Source organism: Plasmodium sp. gorilla clade G2 (assembly GCF_900097015.1).
Source record: "Plasmodium sp. gorilla clade G2 genome assembly, chromosome: 7".
Lineage (NCBI taxonomy): Eukaryota > Apicomplexa > Aconoidasida > Haemosporida > Plasmodiidae > Plasmodium > Plasmodium adleri (nom. inval.).
The window spans coordinates 105,424-123,854 of NC_041699.1; the positions used below are offsets into that span (position 1 = coordinate 105,424).

Here is an 18,431-nt window from a genome sequence, read left to right on the forward strand (position 1 = left end):
TTAATAAAATCCTTTTTATAAAAAAATATATCTTTTTTTTCTTTTAAAAATAAATTTAAAAAAAATAAATCATAAATCATATAAAATTAAGAAATGTAACATATATATAAATATAATATTATATATACATTATAATATATTGTATTATACAATAATATTCATAAATGTAAATTATATAATAAAATAATAATCATAAATTAAAATATATTTTATAAAATTATTAATAATAAAAATAATATATATTTATAAAATATATATATTATATATATATATAATAAATAGTAAAATAAGAAAAACATCGAAATTTTTATGGATACATTTCATTGATATATATTAATATTATTATATATATATATATATATATATATACAATATATATATGTAAAATCCTATTATGATTTAAAACCTAGCAACTTAAAAAATATTATATATATATATATACTCTCTACATAATATATATATATATATATATATATATATATATATATAATATAATATTTATATTTATATAATAATAAACTATAGAAAAAGAAATCTCAAACAAATTTAAAATATAATCATAAATAATATGTAATGAATATATATATCAGTATAATTAAAAACCCCTCCATATATAATATATAAATATATATTATGTTATGCTATAAAGTTAAAAAAAAAAAAAAAAAAAAAAAAAAAAGTATTTTTTCGTATTCTATGTATCAAATGATTGACAAATATGACAACACAAAAAAAAAAAAATATATATATATATATATATTTATCTACCAATTGTAATATATATTAATAAGTTATTATTTACTTTTTTGCCCTTATTAGAAAACATTCTATTTAAGGTGGAAAAATGAAAATACAAATTAGCATTATATATATATATATATATATATATATATATATATATTATATATGTATAATATATGATCCCATTTTTTTTTTTTTTTTTTTTTTTTTGTGGATGATAAAAAATATTTCTTAGCAATTTAAAAAAAAAAAAAAAGATTAATGTATAAAATTAAATTTTAATTTAATATATGTATTCATTTTATATTAATATATATATTTAAAAAAAAAAAAAAAAAATATTTTATATATATATATAATATTTACATATATGTTTAAGATCATAAAGTAAAAGGGGTTCTCTCATATAGGTATATATATAGTTTATACCTAAAAAAAAAGGTGTTATTATATTAAAATGTTTAAATAATTTTTATTTCTTAAAACTAAAATATTATAGGTTCATTTTAACAATACAAAAAAAGAAAATATAAAATCATCGTATATAAAAATGTTTAGAGGTTCTAGGGTTTTTTTTTTTTTCCATCTCACACAAATAATTATTTCGAAAAAAAAAAAAAAAATAGACAAAAAAAAAAAAATAAATTAACATATAAATATATATATATATATATATATATATATATATATATATATATATGTGTTATCTTTTAAATGATTACATTTTAAAGTTTTTTCGTTTCTATAAATTATAATTCAAGTGTGCAAATAAGCATAACGTGTCTTTCATATAAAACAATAATAAGGGTCATATCATAAATTTATATGTATGTATATATATATATATTATCTATTTATATAATATTGTGTGCTCTTTTTTTTTCTTTTTTCTTTATAAAAAGGTCAGATATAAAAAAATTTATACAAATATATTTTTATATAAAGTATAACATGTATAGGTTTAAGTCTTTTAATACATACATACAAAAAAAAAAAAAAAAAAATATAATATAAAATATATATATATATATATATATATATATATATATATATATATTTATTTATCCATATATTCCTCTTAATATGTTAAGGGATTAGCCTCGTAGTTCTTCCTTTTATATAAAATTTGCTTCAACTTATTTTTATAAAAAAATGGCAATTAAAAAAAAAAAGAAAGAGACAATATGTAAAGATAATAATAATAATAATAATAATAATAATAAATTAAGAAGTGAAAAGAAAAAATTAGCACACTTAGAAAATGGAAGATACGACAAAAAGATAGTAGAAACATACGAAGAACATGCAGTAAGTGGGATGACACAAAATAAAAATGATAGTAATAAAGATAAGAATCCTTATGATAATCATAAAGAAAAGAATCCTTATGATAATCATGATAATCATGATGATGGTGATGGTGGTGATAGTTATGATGATGTTTATTATGATAAATCAGAACATGTAAATATAAAATATTTAAATGAAATAGATAATGAAATTGAAAAAGTGTCTAAAAGAATTTATGAAGAAAATAGTAAAATAAAAAAAATCTCTTTACATCATAAAATATTAAAAGAAGAATTTGAAACCAAACAATTAATTGAACAGAATGATAAAAAGAAAAAAAACTCATTAGATTATTATAAAAAAGTTACAATTAAATTAAAAAATAATATTAATAATATGGAAGAATATATAAATAATATTACAAATGATATTAATATATTAAAGGCACATATAGATGATGAAAGAAACGAAAGAATCATATATAATAATAATATGAAAATATTAATAAATGAATATAATTCTTTAAAAAAAAATATACAAGATTTGATCATACAAGAAAAAGAACAATATAAATTCAATGATAAATTGAAAGATGAAATAAGAGAATTATATAAAGAGAAAGAAAATATGGAAAAAAAACATAGAGAAAATTTTAAAAAGCTTCAACAAAAAATTAAAGAACAAAAAATATTATCTTATGAAAATAAAATGAATGATATAACAAAGGATAAGGAAAATAATAAAATGGAAAATGAGGAAAAAATTGTATCTAACAATAAACATAATAATAATATGAATAATATGAATAATATGAATTATAATAATAATAATATCCATTGTAATAATAAAATATCAGAAAAAGACAATACGATGAATATATTAAATTACTATCAAGATGAAAAGAAAAAACAACTACAAAACAAAATTGTATTTTTAAAAAAATTGTGTCTTCGAATATTATTCATAAATGAATATCAAATATATAATATTAAAAAACTTGAAGAAAATATAAATAATATGAATAATGCTATAAACTCTATAAATCTAATAAGTTATAAGAAAGGAGATTTTGATCATATCATTATTAATTTAAATGATTCGAAAGAAAAAAATTATAGTCTTATCTCTAGAATAAATCTATTAAATTATGAAACTAATGTTTTAAAACAAATGATCAAAAAAATGAAAGAAAAATTCAAACATTTAAATTTACAAAACGATGAAATTATCAATCTTAAATATGATATATCAAATAATATGAATGAAAAAATAAAGAATATCAAAACATCCTTACTTACAAATAAAGAAACATGTAATCTTAAAAAAAAATGTTTCGATGATTGTCTAGTATATCTAAAACAATTATATACATTTATAAAAAATTATGAAAACAATAATGATAAATTAAATATTAAAAGCCAAATCATAAATAAAGAAAAATATATACATTTTAATTATATACATAAATATAATGAAGATATATTAGTAGATGAAAATTATATTAATGACTTTTTAATATTTATAGAAAAATATATTTATTCACTTAATTTCTATCTACCAACACAAAATTTTAATTATAAAAATTATATGTTATATAATGAAAGTATACATAATATAACACTGAAAAATGAAGAAGACTCAAAAGAATACATCTATCAGAATGACACATCTGAATTGAATACACATGATCATAATTTATTACAAGATTCTTTAAATTTAAAGCAACAAGAAGAAAATCAGAACCACATTCAAAGAAAAGAACACAAATATGAGGAAGAAACACAAGAGGATGTAAAAGATGAACATTTTGATGTAGAACATGTGAAGAATCCAAATGATGATACATCAAGTACTAACAATATGACCACTCATCATTCTAATGAAAACAATTTGATCACTCATCTTACTAAGGAAGACGATAAGATAAATGATCAGTTTCAAAGTGAAAATATCTTGCAGAATGCAAATATAAATAAAGAAAATATTTTAAAAAATAAAAATAATATGGAAGATCAAAATAATGTGGAAGATCAAAATAATATGGAAAAACAAAATAATATGGAAGATCAAAATAACATGGAAAATCAAAATAATATGGAAGATCAAAATAATATGGAAGATCAAAATAATATGGAAAAACAAAATAATATGGAAGATCAAAATAACATGGAAAATCAAAATAATATGGAAGCTCAAAATAATATGGAAGATCAAAATAATATGGAAGATCAAAATAATACGGAAGATCAAAATAATATAGAAGATCAAAATAATATGGAAAAACAAAATAATATGGAAGATCAAAATAATATGGAAGATCAAAATAATATGGAAGATCAAAATAATATGGAAGATCAAAATAATATGGAAAAACAAAATAATATGGAAGATCAAAATAACATGGAAGATCAAAATAATATGGAAGATCAAAATAATATGGAAGATCAAAATAATATGGAAGATCAAAATAATATGGAAGATCAAAATAATATGGAAAAACAAAATAATATGGAAGATCAAAATAACATGGAAGATCAAAATAATGTGGAAGATCAAAATATTATGAGGGATGAATTACAAAGCAGTAAAGAAGATGAAGAATTTAAAACAAATGATGATACAAAAAATATCGTAAGTGATGATGACAATAAAAATTATATATTAAATCATTTTAATTCTAGAAATATTGAATATGATAAATTAAAAGAAGAAATACCTAATGAACTTTTAAATGTTAAATATGACTCTTCCAAAAAAACTACAGTAAGCACAAATTAATCTTGTTCATAATATATATTATTTTTATATGTACAACACGTAAAAAATAAAAATATATAAATATATATAAATATATATATATATATATATATATATATATATATATATATATATATATTTTTATTTATTTATTCATAATGAATCTACATAGTTTTACAAATTTTTTTATATATTTCTATAATCTCACTAATATTTTATTTTTTCTTTTAAATGTTTTTAAAAATTCTTATTAAAACATAACCATGAATGACACATACAAAATAAAACAATAATATATAAACATATAAACATATACATATAATACACATAAATATATTTTTATATATATTTTTTTATTTATTTAAAGAATCTGGTTTAATAATGATTCCATTTTATCCCTTTTTATAATATTATATAGTTCATATATATATAAATACACCTTACAAGACATATGATCCTCATTTAAAAAATGATATATTGTTATTAATTTATTTATAAAGACGTAATAAAAATATTTACTATTCTTATAACACTTTTTATGTAACATATGTAACACACATCTAATAATTCTTTTATATAAATTATAATTCGAGCCATCCGCAGAATTTCTATATGTATGTTCTATTAACTTTTGATGAACACGTACATGAAATAATTCAATTGATGACATTGTATCTTTCTGCTCTCTCAAATTGTAACTTTTAAACGAATATATTAAGTTTGTTTTCTGTTCTTCATCATATTCTAATACCTTCATCTTATCAATATTTTTTTTATATTTATTATTCTTTTTATTATTATTTTTATTATTATTTTTTTTTTTCTTCTCTCTTTCTACCTTTTCATGTGGGACGCTAAATTTAAAATTCTTTTTTTTTACACACACATAATTATTAACATATTTTAAATAATTATATAAGATTACAATATTTTCAAAAAAAATAATAATCTCATTTATTATTACACTTATCTTTTCATTCATAAAATTATCTTTTACTATAACTTTTGTGCTTATTATATTTTTAAAAACAACATCCGTTGTTAATCCTTGATCATATATACAAGAACATATATTAAATAAAATATTAAACATAAGATATATATATTTAATAAACATTTTACAATGTCTTATTTTATCACCTATGCTGTTATGTTTTAAAGAACCATAATAATTATATTTATCATATATATAAGGAATATCATGTATTGTACTGTTTTTTTTTTTTTTTTTTTTAATATCTTCTTCATATATAAAGAGATAAAAATATTCCTTATGATATAGATTCAAAAAGATATAATATAATGCTCTAATTAAATTTCTTATAATTTGTATTAGGTCATCATATATATTCATATGACTAGATTTTAGTATATGTTCATTTGTATTTTTTTTTTCATCTTCATTTTTTTTAATAAATAAAAAACATCTTATTTTAAATGAATATAATTTATGAAAGTTATTATACCAATAATTCCATATCTCATAGGTATGTAATTTATTTTCCATCTTATCATTATTAATATTATCACTATTATTATTATTATCATTATTGTTGATGATGATGGTGTTTTTTATTTTTTTGTCTGATGTTATTATATTATGCGCATTTATTAAAATGAATTCTTTCAATATTTTCTTTTCATTATCTAATAATATATTCTTATGAAATATATCACAATAATCTATAGCAGGAGAAAATATATTTGATACCACATTGTATACAAATAAAGATATGCAAAAAAATATTTCAGATGTTTTATTGTAGCTTTCTTTAAAACTATAACCCATCATATATTTCTTCTTAATCAAAGTTTCTAAATAATTATAAATTTTGTTCTTTATTTTATTAATATGAACAGTATTATTATGGTCAAGTAATGTTTTCTCATTTATTTTATCTATAACACATTTTTTATTTTCAGCACTATTATTTGTTCTTATAATTTCTTCTTTTTCATATAAACATATATCATTTTCTTCAATATATTTCATATTATACATAATATTATATATACTCTTATTATATAATTTTTTTATATAACTTCCATTTGTCATATATACCCTCTTCACATTTTCTTTGATCATCCTTTTATATAATTTTTCATGCTCATATGATAAATCATAATAATTTATAATAGGAAATACAAAAGAACTAGGATAATGAAATGACATAACATCTGAAAAAAGTTTTTTATTCATAATTAAATCTAACCATAAAAATATATTATCTTTTATAATTAATTTCATCATTAAATTATTTTTTATGTAAAAATCTATAACATTAAATTTTTCTTCTACATTATATGAAATTATATTATTATCTACATTCTCTTTTTTTGTTTTTTTTTTTTTCTTTTGTTTATCATCTAAATTATTTTTATAATCTTTATCTTCCATACAACGATTATTCTCCTCATCTACATTATCAATATACATACCTACCATATTTATTACATTGCTTGAATATATAAGTAATATTAAAAATCTCTTTAACAAATTATGATTTATATAATTATTAAAAAATATGGATATATAAATTTGAAAAACATCATTTCGATTTAATATATGGTAAATGTTTTTTATGGTGCATCTATAATTATATTTTATAAGATATAATTTTTCTTTATATTCATCTTTCTTTTCAAACGAATAGTTCATATTATTATCATTATTATCATCATATGTGTCCCTATTATTGTAGTTGTAGTTGTTATTGTTGTAGTTATCCTCCCTCTCATCATCAAAATTTTCAAGCATCATCCTATTAGTAAAATTTGTAGTAGCATAATAACTTCTATCAATAGGGTTATTAAACTGTCTTTCTTCTACATTGTAATTATTATTATAATTATCATTATTATTATCATAATTATCATTATTATTATCATAATTATCATTATTATTATCATCATTATCATCATTATTATCATCATTTTTATTATCATCATTTTTATTATCACCTTCCAGATAACCTATACTATTATAACACGTCGAATGCAATCCCTGATTAGACATAATAAAAAAATTCATAATATCCAATGAATCAAAATTATTATTAAACAAACTATTTAAATAATAATATGAAAAATAGATAGAAGAAAATGTTTTACTTCTAATTAAATTCTTCAAAGTATTCACAATATTGTGCTTTTTATATACCTCATTTAAGAAAAAAAAACAATATGATGATACACTTGGATTTATATAATATGTTAAAGGATCTACTGAATATTTTAATTTCTTCATAAAAAAATATAAATAAAATAATTCTTTAAAAGGTATTATTAATTTCCTTTTTTTCATTATACCCTTTTTAGATTCATATAATTTATTCATAACACCTATTCCATTATTATTCACATAATAATTATCATCTTTATCTTTTGTATATATATCATTTCTCTTTTTGAAAGATAATAACTTTTTTCTTATTTTATAAAGAAAAAAGGAATTTTCAATCAACTGAAAAAATATAGATAATCCTTTCAAACTTATAGTTCTAACAATTAAATCATTACTACTTAAGCAAAATATTAATAATTTCAATCCATTCATTGAAAATATTTTAATCCATTGACCAAAAAAATCCACATCACTCAAAGAATATATATCTAATAATCTTTTATAACTCTTAGTAAAATGATTTTCTTTTAATTTCCTTCCATATAATAATTCATCTTCATCAATTAAGCAATATCCATTTATTTTATTTATATCCATATTTTTCTTTTTTTTCTTCCTATTCATATTTTTCGTTTCTTCAATACCATCACCATCAATTTTATTGTAATCATCAATTTTATTGTAATCATCAATTTTATTGTAATCATCAATTTTATTGTAATCATCAATTTTATTGTAATCATCAATTTTATTGTTATCATCAAATTTATTATTATCATCATACTCGTTGTTTAATACATTTGTTGATCCATGCATATCATCATTATCATATTCTTCATCATTAATAAACGTTTTACAATTTTTATATATATTATATTCATAAGGACTATGTAAAAACAAATTTGTGCGTATAGTCTTTCCATAATAAATCATATTCTTTATATTTGTCTTTTCTTCCTTATCATATAAATTCAATATCCTTTTTGTATTACCAATTTTATGTATCTCCCTAAATTTTATACAAAATTTACAATTCATATCATAGTTCTGATTTTTTTTTAAATGATGAAAGTGTTCTTTTTCTTCATCATATGATATTATCTTTTTACTATTATTTAAATATACATTAACATTACTATTATCATAGTTGTTCTTTGTATCTAATCCGTTTTTTATTTTTTCATTCTCCTCATAAGTATTATCCATGTAAGTATCATCATTATTTATATAATTTCCATATATACCATTCGTTCTATTCTCCTTTTCATTCTCATCATTGTCATAATCTATATAAAAATGTATATCAGGATATCTCTTAATATAATTTTTTATCTTTCGATTAATCTCTTGCATCCTTAACAAATCAAAATTTAAAAATATCTCTTCTTTTTGATACGTATATAAAAGCCTAAAGTGATAAAAAAATACCCTAATCTTTTCTGACATCAATATAAATACAAAAAATAATTTACTTACCAATACACACAATAAAAAGAAATAATCATATATATTTTTATTTAACCTATTTTTATAAGCTAAATAAAATACCTCTTTTCTTATAAAATTATTCTGATTTAATACACTGTATATATATCTACCACTACTTTTTAAACATATTCTACTACTACTTCTTCCATATATTTCCATATCTTTTTTAATGTTATTATATTCATATTTTTCATCATTCTCTACTGAGCTAGCCATTTGGGAATTTTCAAAATGTTCGTTTTCACCTGACTTGTTCATATTATTTTTATAATTATTATTGAAAAAATAATTACCATTTTCGCAATTTTTTAAATCATTAATATTATCATTATGATCAATACTATCAATATTATCATTATTATGAATACTATCAATAATATCATTATTATGAACACTATCAATATTATCATTATTATTTATCGTTTCATCACCATTTTGCAACATATGATATATATTTTCATTGAAATTAAAATAGAGACATGTTTTATTTACCATAGTTGTGTTCATATTCAACCAGTTATAATTATTATCATAATTAACATTAAATTCTTTAAATTTTAATACCTCATCCATTAATTTGTTGTCTAATATATTGTTTAAAGAAATAAAATTTAGATAATTACATAGATCCACAAAAAATATATTTCTTATATATATATTTATATTGGTCATAGTATAACTATAAATTCTTTTCAATGCATTAAATATGTTAATATTTAATCCTTTTAAATAAATTTCTTGTTTTACATATTTATCTTTATATAAATTGTACCACTCACTATAAAATATTTTTATCAATTTTAATAAAAAAATTAAAAAATTTTCATTTCGTTTTTTTTCTTCATTTTCCATCATTCCATATTCTTCCAATATAGATACTATAAATTCTTCAATAAGCTCATTTTTAAAAAACGTTTCAATCATAGATAAAAAATCTAACCCTTTTAATTTCATAAATTTATATATTAAAAAGTAAATGTAAAATAAAATATATCTTTTTTTGTTTTTATAAATAATATGACCTTTTTTATTTTCTTCTTTTTCCATATTCAAATCATGATCTATAAATATATATATATATTTTTTCATCACATTTTCATAATAAAAATTGGATAGTTTAATTTCTTTATTGTTTAAAAATGAAATAAATAATAATATATTGTTCCAATGTAGGTATATATACTTTTCTATTTTCTTCATATATGTCCTATTATTTACATATTGATCATCCACATAATTATTATCATAACAATTATTATTATTATTATTATTATTATTATTATTATTATTATTGTTGTTATTGTCGATTTTTTTGTTCAATAAATTTAATAATAATAATAATAATATGTGATAATCATTCCTTCTTTTAGAAATATTTTTTATATAATTTCCATTCTGTTTTATCTTGTTTGATTCTACAACATAATTATTTATATCAGTATTAGATCCTCTCATAATATTTAAGTGTTTATTTCCATCTTCATCATTATCGCTATTACTACAACTACTACTATCATTATTTGACGATGTAATATTATTATTATTATTATGTTGACAATTTTTTATATATTTTTTTTCATCCTTATTATTTTCTACACCTTTTGTATGCTCCTCATATGTATCTATTTTTTTATCACTTACATTTTCACTCATTTCTTCATATCGTAAAAAACTTTTGAACAATCTTTTAAATAAAAAAAGAGTTATATTTTCATAAGATTTAAAAATATATTCATCATTTGGATATTTGTTTAAGTTATTATTGTCCTCAACATTTATTTGACAACTATTGAAATTTTTGTATTTATCATATTTGTATATATAACCATAAAAATAAAAAAAAAGAACCTTACATATTCTTCTTATAATAGATATATCTTCATATTTTTTCAACAGACTCTTTCGTATTTCTTTTCTTTCATTTAATATATTTCCAAAATAAAACAAAATAGACAATGCAATAAATAAACATATTTTATTCTTAAAATTTATTGTTACTAATAGTAAGAAACTTAATTTGTTTTTTTGTCCAGCGTTTTTATATGCACTTATAATATAATCCAAACATTTTTCAGCAAACGATTTTTTGAATGTTCCTTTTTTTAAATAATATATTTGTTCATATTCTATATTGTTTAATAACAACCATATGTTATGATATTCTTTAAATAGTAATAAATAACTTATATCATTAATACAATTAATACCATTAATATCATTAATATCATTAATATCATTAATATCATTTTCTAATGGAGTAATTTTTTTTTTATTTCCTATTAAATACAATAAAAATAAAATAACAAAATAATTGTCCTTATTTATATTTTCCTTTTCATTGTTTAAATATTTAATATCCACCGTATTTAAAAAATTATATATAAAAAATACATACATGTCATTTTCAATATCTTTATGTTCTAATAAATATATATAATCATCTTTAATTTTTTTTGTAAAAAAAGAGATATCATTATTCTTATCACTTAATCTTTCCATAATAATTTTTTTTATTATATCTTTATTCATAATATAGTTATTATTATAACATTTTCTAATATATAAGTTACATAATTTATTTAATAATATTTTTATTTTATCATTTATATTTTTTTTATTTATAATTATATTAATTAAGAGAGGTATATTACTACTACAAAAAAAAGGATGTTCCTCTTTTTTGTGACCATCATATATAGAATTCTTACTGTTTTTTTTTCTTTTTAGTTTCTCATTTTTTATCTTACATATATAATATAAAATAAACTGTTCAAAAAAAATGTTCTCATTCTTTTGTAATATATTTCTATTACCTTCTTGGCATTTAAAAAGTTGGCATTTCTCATTAAAACAAAAACAAGTAGAATAATAAGAAGCATCATTATCATCAATGAGGTTGATATATTCTTCATTCTTTAATAAGTGTTTATATTGTTTCAAGTAAAAGAAAATAAATCTCTCATCCTCATCTAATCTATTTAATATAGACAATATTATATAACATACTTTTTTTTTAAAAACCTCTTCATCATCTTGTATATGATCATGTAAAACAATACCTATCATTATACTTATCAACAATTTTTGAACTAACAATTTAGTTTTTGTCTTTTTTTTTATTAAACGAAAAAATGTATTAATATTATTGTGTAAAAAAGACAAATATAAATATATAAACTCTTCAAACACATTTTTATAAGTTGCATATTTATTTATAAAACATTTGAATAATATAATAAACCACCTACTCTTTAAAATATTTAATGATAATAAAAAAACTTTTTTTTTCAAACGTCTATTTTTTAATATAAACATATGATTAAAATAATAATAATCTTCCTCATCTTTTCTTTCATTTTGAAAGGGATTTTCCTTTTTTATATTATAATATTTTTTACTTATATATTTTGAATACATATAAAATTTTAAAACATCATTTATTTTTCTTATTAAATAGATAAATATATTAAAATCAATGTTTATATTATCTTCTTCTTCCTTTTTATTTCCTACACTTTGTATATATGTATATAGAATAAAAAAATAATTTAATAAAACAGAAGAAATATTACACATATGATGATATATTAAATCAGCATTCCAACATACAAGTTCTTCATTTAAATCAAATTCATCATTATTTTTAATTATATATGCATTTAATATATTCTTACAATTATTTAATATATGTATAATACCATATTCATTTTTAAAATTTTTTTCATTTTCAATTTTTTCAAAATTATTATCACTTTTTAAAAAAAAAAAATTAAAACAAAATGTTTGTCTTTGGTTATTTTTATATATTTCTTCTATATCCATTTTATAATTAGAACTATGATCTGTTATATTTATGTTTACTTTTTTTTTTTTTTTTTTTTTTAAATTTTTTATTTCTTTTAAAAATATTTTTATACTTTCTTGAAACAATCTAAAATTATTAAAACATATATCTATTATTTTATTTCCTTCTTCATATGATGTAATATAAATATTGTTCTTTGTATTATCTTTATTTTTTTGCTCCTCATGATTATTTAAATTATTATCATTTATATTATTATTACCACTACATAGATATATATGCTCCTTATTCTGTTGATAAAAGGAGATGTCTTTTTTTTTTGTGAACATGAAGAACAGATCTTCTAGACTTTTTTTTTTTTTTAATTTATTTTTTATGTTCATATATATATATGGATTATATAATAAAACATATTTTATATAATTCAAGTAGTATGAATAAACATATATAACATCATAAATTTGGTAGAACCAAATATTACTACTATGAAGATCGTGAGGTAAATTAATATGTTTCTTATTATTTTGAATATATTCAATATTTTCAATATTTTCAATATTTTTAACATTTTCACCACTTTCTACATTTTCTACATTTTTCATATTAGTAGACTTATTTTTTTTTTTAATGTGAGTGTCTTCTTTTTCTTCCTTCATTATCTTCAATATTGGAACCCCACTTAAAAATCCATCATAATTGTATGCACAGAAAAAACAAATCAGCATCTTAAAAAAGATAGAACCATCTTGATAATATAACATTTTTGAATATCGAATGCCTTTTTTTTTTCTCTGTTTTATTTTTTTTCCCCATGATATATTATTAAACATATCTACATATTTTAATTTTGTTTTATATAAATAAAAGAATCTACAAAATAAAGACAAGACAAAAACAAAATTTCTGAAATTATTTATATTTCTTAAAAGATAAAAAAATAATATTAATTCATCTAATGATGATGAATCAAAAAAATCTGTTTTACTTAAAAATCTATATATTAATAATTCTATATTCTTATAATATTTTTCATTCTCCAAAAATTTTTCCATACTCTTTTCTTTATCACTTATTTCATTATATATAATTATATTTCTCTTATAATATATAAAAAGATAAAAAAGATTATCGAAGAAATTATAATTTTCAACTGTTACATAATATTTGTCTATAAAACTATTCAAAAATATTTTATATACATTTTCATTTATATTATAGAAAATATTAAAATTATTAATCTCGATAATCTTCTTTTTATTATATAATTCATATAATAATTTCTTTTTCACATCACATTCTTTAAATAAATTTATAAAATTTGTTAAAACAATAAAATGTAAAATAAATATATTATTCTTATCAACTATCATATCATTTAAAAAAAAATGTAAACTATTTAAAACCTCGTTGTCTTCTTTACTCTTATGTATACTGTAATTTATTATATCATCATTCATATTAATATTTAATATATAATCATCATCATTAATATTATCACAATATAAATTATTAACACTATCATCCTTTTTCATCATCTTGTTAGGTATATCCTTATAGTTATTATCTTCATATACACTGCTTTTTTTATTTAAACACATATCATTCATATTATCTTTAGATATATACATATTTATATAAGATATATCAAAAATGTAATACTTATAAATTATATTATAAAAATTATTTTTTATATCAAATTTGATACTCTTCAATAATATCTTTTTATTTATTCCATCTGGAACTGCTATAAACATATCTACAAACAACACAAATTTACATATACATTTAAATACTTCTAATATATAATAAAGATATGAAATAATAAAATAATTACATAAATTATTTTTATCTCTCTTGATCATTTTCTTTAATAAAAAATCTGTTATATTCAAAGGTATGAAAAAATATATAACTTCATTTATCTTATTCAAATAATTTATTTCATGTTCTGAATTATCAATATGGTGATCATAATTTAAATTATAAAAATTGTTAATATTATTATTATTATTATTATTGTTGTTATTATTATTGTTGTATCCTATGGAGTGCATTAGAAGGTTCTCATCACATATTATTTCTTTATTATAATCAGCACGTTTTTCTTTCAACTTATACATTTCTAATATTATTTTATTATAAATTAATTCTTTTATTATATCTAAAAATTTCGTATTTCTCATTGTTTCTACATTTATCTTTTTATATATATATTTATATTCTAATAAAATACTCTCTTTATTATAATATATATCACACATGTCACTATTCTTCATCGAATGATACACACGTTGTAATATCTTATTATTGTTTATATATATATCTGAAGAATCATCACTTTTTTTTACTTTAAAACGTTTATTAAAATTTTTATAATCATCCGGTAAAGAATTATCATCACAAGAATTGTTTTTAATATTCTCAATATGTTGGCTATCCATATATTTTCTTTTCCTTTCCTTGTCATCCTTTTTAATACATCCAATATTATCCATTTTTTGTGTCATCTCATTATTTAACTCAAAATTTTTATCTTCATATAAAGAAAAATCAGACCAATCTATACCACCATCACTTACACATTCTACACTTTTCTTTTTAGTTTTCTTTTGATTCTTTTTATTATCATATATTTTATTGTCTTTGCATATGAAAAATATTTTATTAAGTTGAATATATAAATTTAAGAAAAAAAATATATACAACGTTTTATCATAACTAAATGATAGCTTTTTATTATTCATATAATACATGTTAATAAGATGTTGATAAGTTCCTAATGTTTTAATAATAATAAAATGATTCATAAAATATTTAATATTTAAATCTGTTAAAAAATTAAAAAAATTATCATTTAATTTATGATTTAATGATTTACCTACAATAGATTTATTCATCTTATTTATATTGTTACTATTTTTTGTATCCATAAAATTACTATCCTTTTTATTTCTATTATGATTAATATTATTATTATTATTATGTGTAATATTATCATTATTATTAATATTATCATCCATATAACTATTTAATATAAATTGCTTTTTTTCACTCAAACATATATCTATGTAAACCTGTAGAATATAAAACAAAAGAGACACATAATATATATCTCCCTTATTTACTTTTATTAATAATCCATATTTTGTTTCTATATATTTTTTATTTTCTATTTGATCAATACTATTTAAAATATCATCATAAGTACTTTCAACATCATATAATAATGATCTCTCTGTATTTTTATTTTTTATTATAAAGTAGTAATTTTTTTTTTTTTTTTTTTGGTTTTTCTGGCATTCTTTTTCACTTTTTAATTTATTCATATTTTTATTCTCCCCTATAGAACATTTTAAAAGAATTATATGTTTATAATTAAATACTCCGTTTTGATATATCGAATAAAATTTATTTCTTTGTAATAATAATAAATTATTCATAAGGAAAAGAAAATGAGTGTCTACATATTGTTGTACTTTATTTAAAAATATACTTAACAATTTTATAAATAATATAAATAAATCCATATATTTATAATTCTCACTTTTCTTTAATATTTCATATAAACATAATAAAATATAATATTTACAACACACACTTGTATTAATAAAAATATTATATAATTCATCACATATAGAATTAAAATATTTATATAAATCGTCATTCTTTGAGCTAAAAATATAACGATAAATGGAATATATTAAAATGGATCCCCTTACTATCTCAAAATAAATATAATTATCACTATTATTATCATTATCATTACCATACATATTATTATTATTATTTGATATATTTTCTTTAATATCCAATTTATTATTTATCATGTAATTATTTTTATATTTATCCTTCTCACTTATAGCTTTCTCCTTATAAACCTTCAACTTTCCATTTTTTTTTAATAACATAAATTCGCTTATCAAACCGTAGTTATTCTTCTCATTTTTAATTTGATCTATAAAATTATTTTTTAATCCCTTTATTCCATTCTGAATAACTAAAAATTTATATAAATAAATTAATTCCTCTTCATATGTATTTCTTATAAAAATTATTCTTTCATTATTTTCATTATTTTGAAGGGTTTCTTCTTTTTTGTCTTTTTCCTCCTGAACATTTTCATTCAATTTATTTTTCCTGAACAAGTCAGAAATATTTTCAACATTTTTTTTTAGCTTAATCAAATTTACTAATAAAGATGTAGAAGAAAAAAAAAGAAAACGAAATCTCTCATGATATAATAAAAAATAAAAAATGGTGCTTAATATATAAACTCGATTATAATGAAAATTATTTAAAATTATTAATTCAATAAAATGAATATTATCATAAAAAAAATTTCCTAAATTTATAAATGATATATTTTTTTTAAAGTTCTTTTCTTTTTCTTTTATTTCAAGATCTTTTTTATTTTCTTCATTATCAATATGAAAAAAACAACAATCTTTAAATTTATGAAATAACATCCAATTTAATGTATAAAATATAATTTCTATAAAATTTAAATTAATATTATAACCAAATTTTGATGATTTCGTTTTTTCTACATTTAATGATAAACAATATATTACTATATCCAAATAATTATTCTCAATTATAATATCTACATCATATATATTCTTATCAATATTATATGTGTTCTTAAAATCATTCTTTTTTATTAATCGATATAATTTCTTTATACCACGTTGTATTTTCTTCTCATTCTTACTATTTAATAAAATACATACTTCTTTTAATTTTTCTCCATCCATACTTTTTAAAATGTTTTTTTTATTATATAATAAAAAGAAATTATTCTTGCTCCTTTTAAAAAAAAAGCATTACAAATATATATACATATATATATATATATAAATATACAATATGTTTTGATATTTTTTTATAAAAACATTAATAAATTAATGATTAATAATAAATAATTAATAATAAATAATAAATAATAAATAATTAATAAGCATTATATATTTCTTCCAAAATAAAATTATATATATATATATATATATATTATTTTTTACAACACCTTAAAAATATACAAATATAATATTATAGAAACAAAAATAATATATTTTATATTATTTATAAAATGATGTTTTTTTTTTGAAATTATATTATATATATATATATATATTTCTCTTATATAATAAAAGAAACATATTTCAATTATAGTAGGAACATAAAAAAATATTGATATTGTATTTTTTGAAATAACTATTAAATTATTTA

The 18,431-nt window shown here is 17.5% G+C and overlaps 2 protein-coding genes across 2 annotated transcripts; one reads left to right on the plus strand and one right to left on the minus strand.

Annotated features, from left to right (window-relative positions):
* Positions 1 to 1,893: 1,893 nt before the first annotated feature.
* PADL01_0702500 (conserved Plasmodium protein, unknown function) lies at positions 1,894 to 4,809 on the plus strand (the record flags this gene model as incomplete). The annotated part of the gene is made up of 1 exon (XM_028681061.1): positions 1,894 to 4,809. One exon carries the CDS (start codon positions 1,894 to 1,896, stop codon positions 4,807 to 4,809), a length of 2,916 nt encoding a protein of 971 aa, XP_028537476.1.
* A 340-nt stretch (positions 4,810 to 5,149) lies between these two features.
* Positions 5,150 to 17,959, minus strand: PADL01_0702600 (conserved Plasmodium membrane protein, unknown function; the record flags this gene model as incomplete). The annotated part of the gene is made up of 1 exon (XM_028681062.1): positions 5,150 to 17,959. One exon carries the CDS (start codon positions 17,957 to 17,959, stop codon positions 5,150 to 5,152), a length of 12,810 nt encoding a protein of 4,269 aa, XP_028537477.1.
* Positions 17,960 to 18,431: the final 472 nt, after the last annotated feature.